This window comes from Myxine glutinosa, chromosome 6, assembly GCF_964187855.1.
Source record: "Myxine glutinosa chromosome 6, kmMyxGlut1.1, whole genome shotgun sequence".
Lineage (NCBI taxonomy): Eukaryota > Metazoa > Chordata > Myxini > Myxiniformes > Myxinidae > Myxine > Myxine glutinosa.
In genome coordinates this window covers 13,148,164-13,162,493 of record NC_136266.1, presented here as the reverse complement: position 1 = coordinate 13,162,493, position 14,330 = coordinate 13,148,164, and the positions used below count along the sequence as shown (strand labels likewise).

General features: G+C 46.8%; 1 protein-coding gene across 3 annotated transcripts in view; it reads right to left on the bottom strand.

Annotated features, from left to right (window-relative positions):
• The window catches only part of LOC137429596 (glutaminase kidney isoform, mitochondrial-like), a 77,756-nt gene extending 63,815 nt beyond the window's left edge, over positions 1–13,941 (bottom strand). For all 3 annotated transcript variants that reach the window (XM_068119629.2, XM_078779615.1, XM_068119631.2), the window contains exon 1: positions 13,699–13,941. In XM_068119629.2, coding sequence (XP_067975730.2) covers positions 13,699–13,898 — 200 coding nt within the window. In that variant the 5' untranslated portion in view covers positions 13,899–13,941. The remainder of the gene's footprint in view (positions 1–13,698) is intronic.
• Positions 13,942–14,330: the final 389 nt, after the last annotated feature.

Below are 14,330 nucleotides of genomic sequence, written 5' to 3'. Positions count from 1 at the left end.
TTTTACAGCCTATATGCCCTTATTTTACAGCTTATATGCCCCTATTTTACAGCTTATATGCCCTTATTTTACAGCTTACATGCCCCTATTTTACAGCTTATATGTCCCTATTTTACAGCTTATATGCCCCTATTTTACAGCCTATATGCCCCTATTTTACAGCTTACATGCCCCTATTTTACAGCTTATATGCCCCTATTTTACAGCTTACATGCCCCTATTTTACAGCTTATATGCCCCTATTTTACAGCTTATATGCCCCTATTTTACAGCCTATATGCCCCTATTTTACAGCCTATATGCCCCTATTTTACAGCCTATATGCCCCTATTTTACAGCTTATATGCCCCTATTTTACAGCTTATATGTCCCTATTTTAAAGCTTATAGGATCAAACTTGGCACATTTTGTGAATCTCCACACAACTGTGTGCGATGATGATCATGTGACGCACTCATTGCTCAAACTCCTCCACAACCCCATTGAGGCGTTCCTGCGGATCGGTTTGAGCAGCGTTTGCGATCCCCTGATGAGATTCGTCGATGCCAACAGGCTTCTCATGATAGACTAATGTTTTTAAGGTGACCCCGCAGTTAACAACCAAGTGGTGTGAGCCTGCGAGGTCGGGGGACATTTGTACATAATGGACAAATGTGACATATCCATGAGGAACTTGGACTAATGGACTTGTCCTGCATGGAAAATGTGGTTATTCCTCGAGCACAAACCGACATTTGTAAACAGACAGACACAAGTGAACCGATTACTTAACCCCGCTTTTCACTTCGTGCGTGAGGGGTGATAAATGAAGGAGTCCAATAATCGCATAATCCGACAGACGTTGATGGATTCCTCGATGCGAAGTACAAGCCGACAGTTTGTTTACAGGAAGCATTCGCTATTCCTGAATGATGGCCAGCATCCTGGCTTGGTAAACGTACATCTGTGGGAATCCGGCCAATAAACGTTCACATTATAAATAAAGAGCCGAGAACAACGCAAACTGTGTCAAATGTGGCATCGAGGTCGAAGCTTGTAATGCATCTTGCGATAACATGGAATGTTTATTGTGCATTGTGGTGCTGGTGCGGAGGTGAAGATGGAATGTTTATTGTGCATTGTGGTGCTGGTGCGGAGGTGAAGATGGAATGTTTATTGTGCATTGTGGTGCTGGTGCGGAGGTGAAGATGGAATGTTTATTGTGCATTGTGGTGCTGGTGCGGAGGTGAAGATGGAATGTTTATTGTGCATTGTGGTGCTGGTGCGGAGGTGAAGATGAAATGTTTATTGTGCATTGTGGTGCTGGTGCGGAGGTGAAGATGGAATGTTTATTGTGCATTGTGGTGCTGGTGCGGAGGTGAAGATGGAATGTTTATTGTGCATTGTGGTGCTGGTGCGGAGGTGAAGATGGAATGTTTATTGTGCATTGTGGTGCTGGTGCGGAGGTGAAGATGGAATGTTTATTGTGCATTGTGGTGCTGGTGCGGAGGTGAAGATGGAATGTTTATTGTGCATTGTGGTGCTGTTGCGGAGGTGAAGATGGAATGTTTATTGTGCATTGTGGTGCTGCTGCGGAGGTGAAGATGGAATGTTTATTGTGCATTGTGGTGCTGGTGCGGAGGTGAAAAACAACCTGAGGTAATTACCGATAATAACACTTTTTTGAAATTCCGACTTCTTTCCTGGAAGTCCTAGCAGTGTCCATGTGTTTTACACATCTCCCACCCCCTTCCCATGCCTCCTCCCCCCAAGCCCTTTCCCTCCCACAGATCTCCCGATGTCCCTGTTCTCTACAGTTGTACTTGTGTGCTTCCCTCTCTCTCCCCATCTTGTCTCCCGCTCCCTTTATCATGTTTTGTGTGTCGGTTTTTTTTTTTTGTGATTAATGTTAGCTCTTAGACGAGCCTCGATCTTGTATACAACAACAACAACAACAACATCAACAACAACAACAACAAAATGGAAGGACACCTAACTGGTATGCACACGCACCTGGATTTGAATCCCGACCCAGCCATAAACTGTCATCCCGGTGATTGACAGGATCCATCATAGTTCGTGTCCGTCCCTCGGATGGACGTTAAACGGGCGTTCCACTTGCTGCCTTTAGTTTGGGGAGTTCAAGATCCCATGGTGTCTTTCATGAAGACAAGGTGAGCAACTGTCCACACACTGAACAAATTACAATTTCCTGCTGACATACACAGGAGGCACTGCATCAGCTGCACAGACACGTTCAGTCAGCAGACACAGGCCGATTTATGGAATGCATGAATGAACAAACAACCATATGTTCGCAATCACAGCTCAGACTTCGATGAGCCGAATGGCCTTCTCAAGCCTTCAGGTTACTTCAGGCAAAACCCCACAACCTTCTGCTGCTGAGTCGGAGGGCACACCCCAAAACCTGTTACTGATTGCCCATGGGGCACAACTCGAATGTTCTGTCGCTAGTTCTGGGGACACCAACGTACAACCTTCTACCGCTGGGCCATCTGGTGCAACCCAAAACCTACCGGGGCAGGGGTGAGAGCAACATCCAACAACCTTCTACCGCTGGGCCATCTGGCGCAACCCAAAACCTACCGGGACAGGGGTGAGAGCAACATCCAACAACCTTCTACCGCTGGGCCATCTGGCGCAACCCAAAACCTACCGGGGCAGGGGTGAGAGCAACATCCAACAACCTTCTACCGCTGGGCCATCTGGTGCAACCCAAAACCTACCAGGCCGGAGGGAGAGCAACATTCAACAACCTTCTACCACCGGGCCATCTGGTGCAACCCAAAACCTACCTGGCCGGAGGGAGAGCAACATTCAACAACCTTCTAACACCGGGCCTGGGGCCACAAAGCACAACCTTCTACCGCTGGGCCATCTGGTGCAACCTAAAATCTACCGGGCTTAGACCGTGGGCCGTCGGTCAGAATTCTTAACTTTCGTGACCCACATCGAGTAAACTAATCAATGTTGAAATATTATTGTCCAAAAACATGTTTAAAAGCATACCATATAACTCGGCAATCTCAGAACTCCACCATTATTTTAAAAAGTGGAAAAAAACCTCAATAATTTCGACAAGGACCTCGCTAAAATTATCCAGTCATAGTTGTCCTTTCATAAACGCATCGGACTATCCCATAAGCAACAGCCAATCAGATAACGCGTTTCAATGAAGCGACTCTAGCAAACATGGCGACGCTCATGTCGTCTTCGGATGCTGATGCCAGTGGTGCATCTGCCGATGATTCAGAAGGGACATCATCTGGATTTTGCTGTATGCACGTCATTGCAACGCACAGCAGGGTTATTCCTCTTGCCGAAAAATCCTTCAAAAAATTCAAAGAATGTGTTAATCTCTGGAAGGAAATCGAAAACACGCCCGAAAGTAAAGTAGCACACAACGCAGACCGCTATGGCTGGGACTGTGTATCAGCGGCAGAGGCACCGGCAAAACAGCCGCGGCATGTCGACGATGATGATGAAAGAAGTGGGAGGTAAGTACCTAGATCTTGACTAACTTTTTGTTAGATCTAACTTTAATTCTAGTAATAGGGTAGTCTAGATATAAGTTCAGACTCTAACTTAAGTCTAGAATTTAGAAAGCTTTCCGTGGCTCGGACTGTTGAAATTTGAAAACCTCCGTGATCAGGTGATTCGGACAGACGGGGAATCAGACAGACGGGAAATTTCACCTCTACACTGTTCTTGAGATGAATAAATTATATATTTTCTACATACTTCCTCACCTTTAGGACGATGCTCATAGTAATAGATATTTTAAAAAATTAATTTACCTGTATTTTTTCTAACCTCAGGAGAAAACGAGGCACTCCAGGATATCATGCTGAATGCTACCGCCATTTTTGCAATATTACTGAGATCAACCGGGCCATTCGGAGGAATAAAAGGCAAAAAGGTAAAATATACCAACTTTACTTTTGTTTTCTCATCTCCAAAAAAAAAAAAAAATTTTTGCAATTGTGTTTTAAGTGGAAAACCAAGAACCAAATCCTATTGAAAATAGTTATACTCACGTAAAAGGGTAATTATGAGTCGATATTGTAATTTCCAAAATCAAGTTTATTGCCTTTCATTGATCGACCTATCTTGGCTTAGTAATTTTGTAACCAAAAATCATCTATCTATAATTCCAGTAATCTCTGTGTGTGTGTCTGTGTGTGTGTCTGTGTGTGTGTCTGTGTGTGTGTCTGTGTGTGTGTCTGTGTGTTTGTCTGTGACCGCTGTTTCTCGACAACCACGGGTCCGATATACTTGAAACTTGCCAGGTATATTGCTGGGGACCTGAGGATGTGCCTTTTCAAGGTTTCATATTAATCGGAGAAGTAGTTACCGAGCTATGGCGATTTAGCCGTTCGCCGTTCGCTTTGGCTTTGCGAATGGACCAAACCATTTCATGTAAATAGAGGGGGGGGGGGGGGTTCTACCGTACTCGCAAGCCGTTCGCTTTGGCTTTGCGAATGGACCAAACCATTTCATGTAAATAGAGGGGGGGGGGGTTCTGTGGTCGTTACTGCCACGTGGTTTCAAAGTTTTTTTTTGTTGTTGTTGTTTGCACGCATGTTTTTTTGCACCCACGTACGGGCACGCCCTAGTTTACCTAAATTTGCTTAATTTTTTGATAGATATTTCTAATTTATAATTCAATAGGTTATATCAATTGTAATTGATTATTTCACAAATTAGTACAGGAAAAAAAAAAATCACATCTTGCAAATCATATATTGGTATGTATGTACATATTCGTAATAGCAGGGAACGCTCTAGCAGGGAACATGGCCTTAAAATGCATGTTGTTGTGTTGTATGTACATATTCGTAATGATGAATTTAATTTTGTGTAATTTTCAGAGGCTGCAACGAGCACATCAAGACTGGCTGTTATTCCAGAAGTTGAAGACTCGCTAGATGAAGAACCACCCAAGAGATGTCTTCGCTCCTCAATTGATAAAGCGACACCATCTGTTGCAGGACGTGAGCATGTGTTGCCAGTACGATGTGTCATCTGCAGAACCAACCAGTATGTGAAGGACTCGGGAACAGGGAAGAGAAAGGTTGAGAAATTAATGAATTGTGAAACCATGAGTGGGGGGGCAATTATTAAATGCTGCAATGATGAAACAAGATCAAAGGTTGCTCTTAGATATTAGGGATAAAGACCTTGTCGCAATGGAAGCAAAGTACCACAAGTCATGTTACCTAAGGTATACTAAAGTAGTTCATAAATCTCAGACAAAAGTAGAGAGTTCACAGCAATTGTATGAGAAATCATACCAGAGTTTTTGTAGTAAAGTGGTTGAGGAGAGGATAATCAAAGGAAAAGAGATTCTGCGACTTACTAAGTTAAACAGATTATTCATTAAAGAGGTGCAACATGTGGAAAGCATTGATGCCTCTTCATTCAAATCTGGTCGTCTGAAGACAAGGCTTAGGAGATCATATCCTGTTCTCTGCTTTTGCAAGCCATCACGTCAAAGTGAGAGTGACATAGTATTTGTTGAAACACTTGATGTTGAGGAGGTGGTAGAAGATGTTGTTGAAGATGTGACTAGTGAGGACAGCGAGAGCAGTGAATCAATTCTCCCAGACCAAACATGTAGAATAGCACAACCTTTAAGGGAACTATTCCATGCTGCTCAAGAATTGAAGGCATCCATGAGTAATGTGCAAGCAAATACAGTATGGCCTCCATTAGCCAATGATATGTCAGTAGATAAGATAAATGAGCTCATCCCTACCAAGTTGTACAATTTTCTAGCATGGAGCACTGGGGTAAGTGAGGATGTAAATGAGTCTGAAAAGGTTTCAGTCCCTGATGAATCACAACGACGTCTGCTTGCTGTGGCGCAGGATCTAATGTACATAAGATCAAAAGGAAGGATGCTTCTTCCGAAGCACACGTCTTTGGCAATGTCCGTAAGACACATCACGGGCTCGGCCAAGTTGATAGGAATCCTAAATGGACTAGGCCACAGTGTGTCCAATTCAGTCACTTTAGAACATGACAGGGCTCTTGCAAAGAGGCAGCTTGCCCTGGGTGTTAACATTCTTCCTGCAGGTACTCAGTCTTCATTTACCACTGTTGTCTGGGACAATAATGACTTCGGTGAAGAAACCCTGTCTGGTAAAGGTACTACGCACAACACAAACGGTATCCTACTGCAATGGCCTTCCACATCACTGTGTACTGATATACAGTCTCCACAACCCATACCTTTACCAAGAACTCGAGAGAGATCAATTCAACCCCCAGAATCCAACATAAAGAAGTACTTTGGAAACAAACGTGCTGGTCCTGAGCCATATGGAGTTGATGTTTCTCTGATGGAAGAAAATCACCGTCCAGTCCAACAATCTGCAAGGGACTTGGATTTGGCATTGAGACTGATGAAAATGGCCGAAGTATCTGACAAGATCTTTCCTGGGTGGACTGGATGCAACACCTTGCTGCAAAATGAAGTTCCAAGTGTCTCGACAATAGGCTATTTGCCAATTATTGATGCAAGTCCCACGGAATATGACACTGTGTACACTATTCTTGACACAAGTCTTCAAATAGCAGACACACTTAAGCAACAAGAGATAGTGGCAGTTTTCGATCAAGCCATCTACTCCAAGGCGCAACAGATCAGATGGAGCAATGAAAGATTTTCAAAGAGATTAATTCTTCGTCTTGGAGCTTTCCACTCTTCCCTTGCAATGCTAGCATGCATAGGAAAAAGATTCAGGGATGCTGGCCTAGAGAACTTAGTAATTGAATCTGGGCTTGTGGCTCAAGGTTCTCTGAATGGTGCCATGAATGGCCACCACTATAACAGAAGTTTACGTATGCACAAGTGCCTGGTAGAAGCGATGGAACGGACTCGCTGGCAGTGCTTCATGGATTCGCTCGGTGATCATGACAGGGATCAAGTGTCGGAAGTTCTGATGAGACTGCACACATCTTTCCCAGGATCAGCTTTCCTAGAGTGTGTGCAGTCAGATGATTACAGGCAATGCATGACACTCTACCTCAACTTCATCGGGGAACAGTGCCAAAAGAGTCCAACTTTTGTAGTGTGGTCCTCGTACATCGAGATGGTGCAGGTGTTGATGCTCTTCATCAGAGCTACCAGAGAAGGAAATTGGGACCTGCACCTATCATCCATTCGGTCATTTCTTCCTTGGCTTTTTGCCTATGACCACATCAATTATTCCCGTTACCTACCAGCGTACTGGCTCGAGATGTGTGAACTACCTGCCTTACACCCTGCTGTCCATGAAGAGTTTGTCAAAGGCCGATTCTCTGTCCAGCATCAAGATGGCCATGGATTTTCTCAGACTGCATGCGACCAAACAATAGAACAAACCTGTAATCGGGACACAAAGACCAAAGGTGGAATGATTGGTTTCACTACACAGAAAGGAGCCGTCTCGCGATGGATTCTCTCTCAACGAGAACGGGCTGCCATATCAAAGAAGTGTGGAGAGATGGCAGGTAAAGACGAAATAACACAGGGTCGGAAAGACTTGCAGCCGTCTCACATCAAGAGAGATGAAGAAGATATTTGCAGAGTGATGAGTGTGATTGATGCAATAATCAATCCCTTCGATGGGTCTCATGATCACCTACTGCATCTTGCATCTGGGGTGGTTGCATCAAAAGATGTTGCTGAATGCTACATCAAGGCATGGGAGAAAGGTGATGAAGAACTTGTAACATACTGCAAAGAGAGACTGCAAGGCACCCAAGATATATTTGCTCCAATAAAGAAATCAAAGACAAAGACTTTCAAGTCAATGAACAAGGTAGTTCACACCAAAGCGCAAGGTAAACAAGTATCACTGCAGGCAGACAGAAATCTTTTCCAGCGACTTCTTATCATTGCAAATGTCAGGAAACTAGACATTGAAAACATGCTTACCTTCAACTTGGGCCCTCTCCCACTTTCTCTAGCACACCAAGATGGTTCACTGAACAAGACAACGAAATCATCTTTACTACACTATATTGAATCCCAAGTTCAGCCAACTCCAGTCACGGAGATCCCCTCAGGAAGCATCTGGATTATAGATGCTATGGCCATGATGCAAGAACTTCAGCAGACGAGTATACCATCTACATTTGGTCAACTGGCTGATCATGTCTTGAAACAACCTGTTGATCTTGCAAGGAGCGTAAGAAGTGAATCTATACACTTTGTGGTAGACACGTACAGAAACATGAGCATCAAAAATGCTGAGAGGGGACAAAGAGGATCAAGTGGAAGTCTGATGACAAAAATCTATGGGGAAGACCAACGGGTGCCTCAGCAGTGGAAAAAGTTTCTTGCTGGCAGTGAAAACAAGGCAGAACTAATACGATTTTTCTTTAAAACTTGGAGCAGCAGACCAAGTTCTGTCCTCAAGGAGGTCCACATTTTTGTGACTCATGATGAAGAATGTCATGAACTGGAAGATGACCATGGAGTGCTGGTTGTGAATGAAGTGCAAGGCTTGAGATGCAACCATGAAGAAGCGGACACTCGCTTGTTGCTTCATGCCCAGTATGCAGCCACAAATTATCCTGGTACTTCATCAGAAAGTGCCTCTAATCCAGTTGTGATGAAGAGCCCGGATACTGATGTCTTTATCATCGGAGTAGCGAGAGCAAAAGAGATAGGAAGCGAGTTGTTATTCCATACAGGAAGGGGCAACAACAGGAGGACTCTGAGCTTGTCTGCCATAAATACCTACCTCGGGGAAGATGTTTGCAATGCACTTATTTCATTCCATTGTTTCACTGGATGTGACTCTGTTAGCAGTTTCCATGGCAAGCCCAAAGCAAAAGCATACAAGTTAATGGCAGAGAGTGCACAGTTCAAGGCCACATTCCAACAGTTAGGGAGATCATTCACAGTGAGCGAGGATGTTTTTTCTGGACTTGAGAGATTTGTTTGCCAGTTGTATGGACAAGAATGTGACAGTGTTAATAAAGCACGGCACAACATGTTCCTCATGCTGATTAAGTCAGAAGCTCGTCTTCCACCAACACAGGACTCACTGAGACAGCACATAAAGAGAGCAAATTACCAGGCTGCAGTACATCATCTCTGTCTGGAGCAGACCCCAGACATTCCAAGCCCACATGGACATCTATCTATAATTCCAGTAATCTCTGTGTGTTTGTTTGTACGTTTGTTTGTCTGTGACCGCTGTTTCTCGACAACCACGGGTCCGATATACTTTAAACTTGCCAGGTATATTGCTGGGGACCCGAGGATGTGCCTTTTCAAGGTTTCATATTAATCGGACAATTACTTACCGAGCTATGTCCAAAAAACGATTCAACCAATCAGAGAGCAGCGAGCTATCGCGTGTGCCGAACGTGGCGGACACACTCTGCCTCGGATGGCACATTTGAGAGCGTATTCATTTATTTCACGTTTGCAAACTATGTTGGCGCTATGTTGGCGTTAAACTATGTTTTAAAACTAATAAAAACCCCGGGGGGATTGTCACTGTACTCGCAAGCCGTTCGCCGTTCGCTTTGGCGTTGCGAATGAACCAAAACATTTCATGCACCAAACCATTTCATGTAAAGCGTTCGCCGTTCGCTTTGGCGTTGCGAATGGACCAAAACATTTCATGGACCAAACCATTTCATGTAAATAGAGGGGGGGATATAATTTTAGATATAGATATAGTACGGGCATGCCCTAGTGGATGGAAAGTGGAAGATGGAGGTCTAGATGTTGTCTGGGATGAACAACCCCCTGCTCCAAGCAGTTTGCTTGAACTGACGTACTGCACTTGCAAAAAGACAAACTGCCAGATGCCAACTGGTAAAAACAAGGGAAGATGTCTGTGCAAGTGCACTGATTGCCAAAATCCAGTGGCTGGAGAATCTTTAGATGAAGACTCCGACACAGAAGATGAAGATGTGTAGTGTTCACAACTTCACACTGTTAACCTGCTGCTGTAGCTTCATTCCATTTAGCTACTCTGTTGTGACACAGATATACGTGTAAGTTCTGGATGAGAGGGTAGCAGAGAAGCCTGTTATTTGGCCCCCAGATTGGACTCAGACATTGTGAATATTATAATAGGGCTGTATTTCCATGAGTCAACAGTCTGATTATTACCTTTTGGGTTACATTAGGCCAATAGCTATGAATAATTTGAAAACTGTTTATTCAAAAAAAAATGTTGTTTTGCTACAGCCCTAAAGTGTGCCAACATAATCTAATATGACATAATCTAATCATAATATGACAGAGAGATGAGAGAGTGGGGTTGGATGAATTGGGCTCATTTGCAAAGATATATTTCGTTGAAGTGCCAATAATTACTTTGAAAATAAAAGATGTATGTGTATGTAAATGTGTGTGTGCGTGTGTGTGTGTGTGTAAAATAGGGCACATTAATTTTGCAAGGAAAAGTTTCTTAGAAGTGCCAATGATTCCTTTGAAAACATTTCCAAAGAAATATATTGGTGAGTGCATGTGTGTATCTGGTTTTGTGTGTGTGTGTGTGCGTATGTGTGTGTGTGTGTGTATGTGTGTGTGTGTGTGCGTATGTGTGTGTGTGTGTGTATGTGTAGCTCATTGATTTTTTTTTACCGTTCTCTGTCATGTAAGTGTTGCTGTGTTTCAATTTGTCTATTTTCCATAGGTTTGTACATAACTTTTAATTTCTTGACAAAAGAGGGTGCTGTGCATCTGGATGATTAATACTAATTAAGAATACTAATTAGTGTGCAACTTTTGGACTTGCCGAGTGGTGAATTCTTGTTCAATGATTTTTTGTCTCCCATCAGACAAAAATTCACGTGGTTACCAGATGTGGGTCACGAAAATGATAAACTAGAAGTATTTCCACTGCTTGGCCCATGGTCTAACGGGCGTTCCACTTGCTGCCTTTAGTTTGGGGAGTTCAAGATCCCATGGTGTCTTTCATGAAGACAAGGTGAGCAACTGTCCACACACTGAACAAATTACAATTTCCTGCTGACATACACAGGAGGCACTGCATCAGCTGCACAGACACGTTCAGTCAGCAGACACAGGCCGATTTATGGAATGCATGAATGAACAAACAACCATATGTTCGCAATCACAGCTCAGACTTCGATGAGCCGAATGGCCTTCTCAAGCCTTCAGGTTACTTGAGGCAAAACCCCACAACCTTCTGCTGCTGAGTCGGAGGGCACACACCAAAACCTGTTACTGATTGCCCATGGGGCACAACTCGAATGTTCTGTCGCTAGTTCTGGGGACACCAACGTACAACCTTCTACCGCTGGGCCATCTGGTGCAACCCAAAACCTACCGGGGCAGGGGTGAGAGCAACATCCAACAACCTTCTACCGCTGGGCCATCTGGTGCAACCCAAAACCTACCGGGGCAGGGGTGACAGCAACATCCAACAACCTTCTACCGCTGGGCCATCTGGTGCAACCCAAAACCTACCAGGCCGGAGGGAGAGCAACATTCAACAACCTTCTACCGCTGGGCCATCTGGTGCAACCCAAAACCTACCGGGGCAGGGGTGAGAGCAACATCCAACAACCTTCTACCGTTGGGCCATCTGGCGCAACCAAAAACCTACCGGGGCAGGGGTGAGAGCAACATCCAACAACCTTCTACCGCTGGGCCATCTCGCGCAACCCAAAACCTACCGGGGCAGGGGTGAGAGCAACATCCAACAACCTTCTACCGCTGGGCCATCTGGCGCAACCCAAAACCTACCGGGACAGGGGTGAGAGCAACATCCAACAACCTTCTACCGCTGGGCCATCTGGCGCAACCCAAAACCTACCGGGGCAGGGGTGAGAGCAACATCCAACAACCTTCTACCGCTGGGCCATCTGGCGCAACCCAAAACCTACCAGGCCGGAGGGAGAGCAACATTCAACAACCTTCTACCACCGGGCCTGGGGCCACAAAGCACAACCTTCGACCACTGGGCCATCTGGTGCAACCCAAAATCTACCGGGGCAGGGGTGAGAGCAACATCCAACAACCTTCTACCGCTGGGCCATCTGGTGCAACCCAAAACCTACCGGGGCAGGGGTGAGAGCAACATCCAACAACCTTCTACCGCTGGGCCATCTGGCGCAACCCAAAACCTACCGGGACAGGGGTGAGAGCAACATCCAACAACCTTCTACCGCTGGGCCATCTGGCGCAACCCAAAACCTACCGGGGCAGGGGTGAGAGCAACATCCAACAACCTTCTACCGCTGGGCCATCTGGCGCAACCCAAAACCTACCGGGGCAGGGGTGAGAGCAACATCCAACAACCTTCTACCGCTGGGCCATCTGGCGCAACCCAAAACCTACCAGGCCGGAGGGAGAGCAACATTCAACAACCTTCTACCACCGGGCCATCTGGTGCAACCCAAAACCTACCTGGCCGGAGGGAGAGCAACATTCAACAACCTTCTAACACCGGGCCTGGGGCCACAAAGCACAACCTTCGACCACTGGGCCATCTGGTGCAACCCAAAATCTACCGGGGCAGGGGTGAGAGCAACATCCAACAACCTTCTAACACCGGGCCTGGGGCCACAAAGCACAACCTTCAACCACTGGGCCATCTGATGCAACCCAAAATCTACCGGGGCAGGGGTGAGAGCAACATCCAACAACCTTCTACCACCGGGCCTGGGGCCACAAAGCACAACCTTCTACCGCTGGGCCATCTGGTGCAACCCAAAATCTACCAGGCTGGAGGGAGAGCAACATCCAACAACCTTCTACCAACGGGCCTGGGGCCACAAAGCACAACCTTCGACCACTGGGACATCTGGCGCAACCCAAAACCTACCAGGCGTAAGGTGCGGGCGGTATGGGGGGTGGGGGGCACAACAACCTTTTGACGCTTGACTGACACGACCCACAACCTTCTGACGCCGGACACGACCCACAACCTTCTGGCGCCGGACACGACCCACAACCTTCTGGCGCCGGACACGACCCACAACCTTCTGGCGCCGGACACGACCCACAACCTTCTGGCGCCGGACACGACCCACAACCTTCTGGCGCCGGACACGACCCACAACCTTCTGGCGCCGGACACGACCCACAACCTTCTGGCGCCGGACACGACCCACAACCTTCTGGCGCCGGACACGACCCACAACCTTCTGGCGCCGGACACGACCCACAACCTTCTGGCGCCGGACACGACCCACAACCTTCTGGCGCCGGACACGACCCACAACCTTCTGGCGCCGGACACGACCCACAACCTTCTGGCGCCGGACACGACCCACAACCTTCTGGCGCCGGACACGACCCACAACCTTCTGGCGCCGGACACGACCCACAACCTTCTGGCGCCGGACACGACCCACAACCTTCTGGCGCCGGACACGACCCACAACCTTCTGGCGCCGGACACGACCCACAACCTTCTGGCGCCGGACACGACCCACAACCTTCTAACGCCGGACACGACCCACAACCTTCTAACGCCGGACACGACCCACAACCTTCTGACGCCGGACACGACCCACAACCTTCTGACGCCGGACTGGGGAATAGCCCAAAACTTTTTTCTGTCAGCCTGAGACACAAAATATATTTTACCGGGTTATGGGAGTTAGTGGTTAACAGTCCTTGCCGTCGCCACTAAAAGGGGGAAAAAAATCCGAAAACTATCCTCACCCGTGTGGAGAAAATAAACCGGCCAGGTCGTGGGAGCTACTCACTCATTCCGCTGGGGTTTCGCAGCATCCTTCTGATCGCCATGCCTGGCTCCAACCATTCCGCTGCACGTGCGCCAAGCGGCTGTATCCAGCGGCACCGTGAGACGAGCTCCAAGTAGTAAACCGCATGTCCGACCAGACACCTTCTTTTGGGGACAAAAAGCGAAATACAAGCGCAGCGCGGCGCCAACCAGGGGCCGCATGTCTCGATTCGGAAATGAATGGTGAGAAATGACGTGAGAGGGAAGGGAAGTGCGGGATCACGTACGTAATGTGTGGGCGGAGCAACGTACGTAATGTGTGGGCGGAGCAACGTACGTAATGTGTGGGCGGAGCAACATACAATGAGGCCGTGGTCGCAAATTTCATCCAACCACAGAAACGTGCACGAGCGACGCCCATAACGTCATAAATTCCAGGCCACACTTACATCTTCCAAGTTCCAACAAGATAATGACAAGATAATGAACACAAGATTCGTGTTCCGGCACACGAATTCACTTTATTCTTGGGGAAAATGGCAGGGGCGGAGAAAAGGCGTCTTTCTGTGGTTTGTGCCATGTGGGAAAACACATAAAATAAGGAATATTCTTGGGGAAAATGCCAGGGGCGTAGAAAAGGCGTCTTTATGTGGT